General features: G+C 32.1%; 1 protein-coding gene across 1 annotated transcript; it reads left to right on the top strand.

The window, feature by feature from the left end:
- The first annotated feature begins 319 nt into the window (after positions 1-319).
- On the top strand, positions 320-2502 carry LOC120192608. Its single transcript, XM_039195364.1, has 3 exons — positions 320-631; positions 1718-1917; positions 2056-2502. The coding sequence occupies exons 1-3, from the start codon at positions 542-544 to the stop codon at positions 2306-2308; spliced, it is 543 nt and encodes a 180-aa protein (XP_039051295.1). The 5' UTR covers positions 320-541; the 3' UTR covers positions 2309-2502.
- Positions 2503-7145: the final 4643 nt, after the last annotated feature.

A 7145-nucleotide genomic window follows, 5' to 3' on the forward strand; every position in this document is an offset into this window, starting at 1 on the left:
AATCTCAACGCCTACTTATTGTATTTGTATTATATAAATAATTATATTTATTTGATATAAAAATAAATGTATATTATATAATATATATTCCATTCAATTAATTTAACTTGAAATATTTTAATCCTCCTCCTGATAAACGAAAAGGTTCGGTGCCTGTAAGTTTGAAAATTTTAAAGTATACAAAATGGTTAAAAAGTCATTGCCTTAAAATTCAAAAATATTGTATTTTAAATCAGATCTGAATCTGGGAAAAGTCATCGAAACGATTTACACGCGTTATAAAGGTTAGATCGACTCATTCTTATATTTAAACGTAGGAAAGGAGAGAATCTAGGTGCCTTTGCTTAATGCTATTGCTCAGCGGCACCCTAAACCCTTCCGAGCGTCCTTCAAATTATTAACTAATTCGTCAGACTTACCGCTTTCTTCTCTATCAGTATCAACGCTTTTCGTTACTCTGCATCTTTTGTTATCGGCCTTTTGCTTCCCTGTCTCGCGATTTCTGCTCTTGCTTTCTGGGGTTTACTTGTTTCTTTCAACTATGGCTTCAACGCTGTTGCTGGCTCTGGTTTTTGTGATTGATCTGATTGCTTTCGCACTTGCTGTTGCAGCTGAGCAAAGGAGAAGCACCGTGAGTTTTTTTCTTCTTCTAATTTTAACCTTTATATTTACTCAAGTGTCCTTTGTAGTAACTCGTTGCTGTTTCAGTTTGGTTTCCTTCTCCTAGGATATCCCTGTTTTAAACCCGCTAATTTCCAGAAATTCGGCTACTTCTTTTTGTTTAAGATTTGCGAACTCGGGTTTTGATTTCATATATAAAAGAAAAGTTAGAACTTTTTTGCTCTTGTTGTATGCAAAAAGTTCTCTCTCTCTCTCTGGTTCCTTGCCTTTTAAAAGACAGATAATTTTTATATTTCTGCGTCAGATCTATAATGAACCTGCTTTAACCTGTTGGTTGAAGTTCTATTTCTCATCAAGTGCACATTGAAAAAGAAAACCTAGAAATATTTTTGGCTGCAAAGTGCAAACCATTTTATTACAACAATGTGTTAACAGATTCAAATGTAAGTTTAAGGAGGCCTACAGCTACCAAAGAGGGAACTTTTTTTTTTGCTGCGGTTGTTATATGAACAGGCTTGTTGGGTTAGTGGTAAATGAATCTCCTTGAAATATCAAGGAAAAGACTGATGTTGAGAACTTTGTCCTATCTTCAATATCACTTTAGATTTTAGATGCTATGTTACTGCTGCAATGGATTAATTACGACTTCAATCTAATGACAGAAGGGACTCATTATATATTGAACCCAAATTTAGTAATTCAGTGGCCTGAATTCCATAATTGTCATGGAAATCGGTAATTGCATTGAAATGTTTGATCATATGCTATGTGTTTCTTCCAAGGGTAGCAGAAATGTTTGACGAAGCGACAAAGATATTATTGTTTACATGTTGTATTTATCTGGATAAATTAGTGCTTCTTTTAGTGGGTGATCTTTGACGGTTAAATTTGCACACGTTGATTAACTATGTTGGTGTCATGGTGTTAAGCGAAATATGAGTTTGTAAAAGTAGAAGGTATTAATATTTCAAAGTTTTTTGTTTCAAATAATAGATTCTGGGATCAGTTTGACATTTTTTATCTCCATGAATTTCCCAATATCGGATGACAAAACTGGTTGATAATAACAGGGCATTCCATCATTTTCATTTTGCAGGCAACTGTTGGTAATGATGGAAAAGAAAGTTATTGTGTTTATGATGAGGACATTGCAACTGGTTTGGGTGTGGGTTCATTCCTATTCCTCCTCCTTAGTCAGCTACTAATAATGGTGGCTAGCCGATGCTTGTGCTGTGGGAAGGCAATGAGACCAAGTGGATCTAGGGCATGGGCAGTTGTCCTCTTTATCACTTGTTGGTATGTTTTTAGTTTAAACAATCTTGTCTTCAGGGTCAAGAAGAGTCTTTCAGCAACCTTGTCGATGACTGCATTTCAATGCACTCTGTTTGGTTTCCTATCGTTCGTCTAAATGACGTTTTGGATCGGGTATTTCAGGGTGTTCTTTTTCATTGCGGAGGCATGCTTGCTGGCGGGGTCAGTACGGAATGCATATCACACCAAGTACAAGAACCTCTTAAATGATCCCCCATCATGCGCAACACTGAGAAAGGGTGTCTTTGGCGCTGGGGCTGCATTTGTTTTCTTAACAGCCATAGTCTCTCAACTTTACTATGTGAGTTATTCCAAGGCTGATGAAGCAACAGTTAACTACGGCAAAGACACCGGACTGAGGATGGGAAACCGATAGATGAATTTGCACGGAGAACATCACAAGAATTCTAAATTCTTTATTCATCGTCGGTTGACCTTAATGTTTTTGTTGTAGACAACTGATCATCTATATGTATCTTAACCATAGACATTGGCATGTGTTTTTTCCACTTTACATTACAGGTTCCTGTTTAAGCATTTTGCTGGTTTATTAAGGGTTTCGTTCTTTTCCTTTTTTCCTAATATGTTATCATTAGAGTAAGAGGTGGTTGAATTTGCTAACAACAACAATAACAAAACCGTATTTCCAAATGTAATTAGGGTAAGGGAGAGGTAGGGTAGTTGGCTGCTCCCAATGTCAGGTTGAGAGCAGTTTCCGTGGAAGATCTCCGGCAGTTATAAAATATAAAAATAAAGATAAAATGTAGTGCATGTATAAATAAATATATAAATACATAGATTAACAGTCTTCATATGTAGTCTTCATATGCGCATCTGTAATGAGAAGTAATCCCTGCAAATGAATCTCTGCGTAAAAATCTCTGTATATAGACAATGTTTTTAAGTTGGATAATCATCATTGTTTGGGTTTCATCTGATTTTAATCATCGAACTTTTAAAATTTATATTTCAAACCCTTTAATTATTGATTTTATTAAAATTTAACTATTAAGATGTTAACTCCCGTAATATTAATCACGCGATACGTTAATAATAATTTTAAATAACTTATCATTTTAGTACTTTTTATAACATATTAATTGTAATTTAACTTTTTCCTTCTCTAACAAAACCTTCTCCGTCCCATCGCACCTTCTCTGCCATCAAACACCAATATAATTAGGAAAGGGCATAGGTCGGGTTTCGGCCAACCCAACCCAAAAATTTTACATCCTTCACCCGATTTGAAAAATATATACCCTCTACCTGACTCAATTTTTTAGATAAAATCTGATTTCGATTTGATCCGAAATAATAATAAAATATTAATTTTATTCAATAAAAATAGTGATTTAGTTGAAAAATAATAATATAGAGGGGTATTATTATAATTATTCCTAAATATATAAGGAAAAATTATATTTTCCTCGGGTCGAATCGGGTTGAATATTTTTCACTATAAACACGAATCCGACCCGACCCAATCCAAACCTGAATTTAAAAAAAAAAACCAATTAGATCAAATCAGATCAAGTCGAAACCCATCAAATTCGGATTCTATTCTCATCCCTAAGTACGATCCTACCAACTACAACAGTGGACAAGATGGAGAAAGACGATAGAATTCCGTTAAAGTAAAAAAATCTAACTATAATTAAAATATTAAAAAAATACTAATTTGATAAAAGTTAACCGTTTTTATTAATCTATTATTTTATTAATATAGTAAGAATTAATGATTTAATTATCAAATCATAAATATAAATGTTCGGATGTAACTTTTAAAATTAAATGATTAAAATTTTAAAAAAAACATTCAGTGTGTTCGCTTTGTACGTTACCCTTTCAAGGTCTAAGCATTAGTAATTTAAAACTCAACAAAAATTCATTTATTGAAATAATACTCCAAACAGAAGTAGTTAGAAAATATACCTTAAACTTTCACTTAGGATTATCTCGCGTCTTACAAAACGCATTTATAGACATCACGTTTTATTGGACATCACATGGTTCAAACTTGTTAGAAAATCTTTTATTCTCATCAAATCCCAAGTAAATTCTAATTGAAACTAGAAGATAAAACTTTATGATATGCCATAATGCACTTTCAAATCAGTTTGAAATCAAATAATGTTAATCTTTTGCTCAAACATATCATTTTCATCGTTAAGATTGATCAACAACCACTCTATTCATCAAATTTGACCTTGGTGATGGTTGTAAATTTGGAACCTTAGGTTTGTTGTTGAGAAGAAGATTTTGATGTGCCACGTCAACATTCCCTAATGACAACGATCATGTTGAAAGTGAAATAAAAGTTTGGTGATTATAATGGCAGTTTTAAAAGTTTAGTGACTAAAGTGGATGCTCCTTAAAATTTTAGTGACCTCTTTAAAAATATGACAAACTGTTTGCTATACTACGCCCGTCGATGGAATACTAAAAACCAATGGATAAATTACAGTGGTGACAATTTAACTATTGTCAAGTTTCATTTTGACCACTTATGTTTTAATTTAATCAATCGAATCACTCAACTATTTAAATGTTTCAATCAAGCAACTGCCCATTAACTTTTAATGGAGGAGGTGACATGACAGTTAAAAATCAAATATAATTGTATATTTAGTCCTAAATAGTTATATATCCTATCAATTTGATCATAATTTAATTTAATTAAAATAAATTTAATCTCCAATTAAATGATGACATGTGTTACCACCTTATAGATTGAATTTAGACAAATGGATGATATATGGGCACCTGAACCACTCGACGAATTCCCAAACCTTATAAGATTTTACAACATATGCAATATTTAATTTTTTGTAGTTGTTGTGGTCCCCACATGTTATGTGCATTATGTTTATTTTACTAAAAAAATAATAATGATACTTTTTTATGAACGGATTTGAACTCTGAAAAATTTACAACTGTAGTATATCATGAGGTTTTTTGTTAGGAGACGGGGGCTAGAATACCCTGACATAAGTGGATTACTTTGATAATTGTGATGCTGATGAAATGTCCCTATTTGCAGTTACAGATATGATAAGTAAATTAAAAATTAGCTATATTCTTATGGTATATTGGCAAGTGTCAAATAATCCATCAGAAGTGAAATCACTTCTAATTGACATTGATATCTTTGAAATGCTTAGAGACTTACGTAGTGACCATTATGTTCACATTTATTTGAAAGAAAATATAGGAGATAATGAATATAATCAACATTGGGTTGAACATAATGAATGTGAAATTAATGTTGAATCATCTAAACATAATTGTTTGTGATTGAATTTGGTTTTTATTGCAGTTTTGAAGAACAAATCAAGATGAAAAATAAATCAAACAACCAATTCACGGATCCATACTGTCATATGGATGCCCATTGTCCACATGAGTCAGGATAGTTGTGTCATTCAGTCATCTCTCCGTCAAACCGAGATGCAAAATCAAAGAATCATTCCAAAGCCACAATCACCTCCACAAGGTATATTGTTAGTTGGATTTCCACCCCCATTGTACAGATGAGTCATGATTCTTCTACCAGTCAGTTATCTCTAAAGAGGCATAAGAGTGATACTTGATTTTGTTGATAGCATAGGTCTTTTGTTTGATCTTTTTAACTAATGCGTTTGACTATATACATTTGACCATTGTGTTTTGATCAATTGATATTGTTAGGTCTTTTGTTTGATCTTTTGTCATATGGTCTTTTGTTTTGTTCATGTATATTGGTCAAATAATGATGTATGTCATATATTGGTCTGGCAATTAATGCAATGTTAATTTTTTTGAATGTTTTCTTTTTTAAGACAAATTTAAATTCAACTTACAAAGCATAACATTGATAAAATAAATTACATAAATCACTCCCACAAGGAAGAAAAGAAAAATAAGACATCAAATTATTACCTTAAATCATTCTCACAAATATTAGTAATAACAAAAGAAGATAAAAAAAGAAGATACCATAGTTAACTGATAATAATACCAACTATCACTCCCACAAAGAAGATAAAAAAAAGAAGTAAAAATTCACTGAAGTTTATGTTTTCATTATTCTTGCTTCATTGCTCCAATTTTTCTTAGAAGACCAACAATAACAATTTTAAGCCGAAATTTTATGTTATAAAATTATATAAAATTGAGTTATTGGTTGAGTGGTATAGGGCTTCAAGTGAATTAACGATATTCTCTTGTCCCAGGTTTAATCCCCTTAAGCATCACTTCTCCTCAATAATTTATTTTTCATTTATAAGGTGGTGACATGTGTCACAATCTTATTGAAGGATAAATATTGATTAAATTGATAGAATATATAAACATTAACGATGGAAAAAATTAGGTTTTAAATTAGTACTTAAATTACAATTTACATTTTTGTTTTTAGCCGTGTTCCATTTATCGTTATTGCGGATATAACGGATTACATAGTTGTCATTGTGTTGAACTATGTTTCGATATAACAATTTAAGGCAAAATGGTTTTTGGACTTGAATTGAATTTACAAAATGTATTTGGACTTAATTGAATTTATTCCAAATTTACAAAAATAATTCAAAGTTCCTTCAATTTAAATTTGAGCACAAAAATGTTTTTATGAACAATAATTTACTATTTGAACAGTAAATTACTATTTGAACAGTAAATCACTGTTTAAACAGTACCCCGAGGCTAAAAAATTCCAGTATGTAAAAGGGGAACCGATTCCCCCCAAGGGGGTACCGATTCCCTCACTGTTCATCAGCCCAACGGTCATAATATTTGAATATTATGAAGGGGTATCGATTCCCTATGAAGGGGTACCGATTCCCCCCATTATGGGCAGCCTATTTTTGCAGAAAAATCATTCCCAAACGGCTCCAAAACATCCCCAACGGCTAGATATGACTTCAAACACATTCCAAGCTATAAATACAAGCTAAGGACACTTGAAGAAGTAATATAACAACTATCCAAGCAATCAAACACAAGAGAAGAATTTTTCATTCTTATTTCATCTTTCTCTTGTATATTATTTTGTTCTTGTGAGCTCAATCTTGTAAACACCTACCTTAGAGAGGTTTTCTTGTTTACATTTCTTATCCTTTTGTAAAGGGGAAAGGTTCTAGCTAATCCCGTGTAAAAGCTAGGGAAAGGTTCTAGTTTATCCCGAAAAAACTAGGGAGTTTGTAAGGTTACTCTTTATCCTCAAAAGAAAGAACAAA

The sequence above is a fragment of the Hibiscus syriacus genome, unplaced genomic scaffold (genome assembly GCF_006381635.1).
Source record: "Hibiscus syriacus cultivar Baekdansim isolate YM2019G1 unplaced genomic scaffold, ASM638163v2 tig00004205_pilon, whole genome shotgun sequence".
Classification (NCBI taxonomy): domain Eukaryota; kingdom Viridiplantae; phylum Streptophyta; class Magnoliopsida; order Malvales; family Malvaceae; genus Hibiscus; species Hibiscus syriacus.

Excerpts from the sequence above, each read along its gene's own strand:
- LOC120192608 (XM_039195364.1), top strand. The coding sequence starts at position 542 with ATGGCTTCAACGCTGTTGCTGGCTCTGGTTTTTGTGATTGATCTGATT. Across the intron at positions 632-1,717 it reads CTGAGCAAAGGAGAAGCACC|GCAACTGTTGGTAATGATGG; the intron begins GTGAGTTTTTTT and ends TTCATTTTGCAG. Across the intron at positions 1,918-2,055 it reads GTCCTCTTTATCACTTGTTG|GGTGTTCTTTTTCATTGCGG; the intron begins GTATGTTTTTAG and ends CGGGTATTTCAG.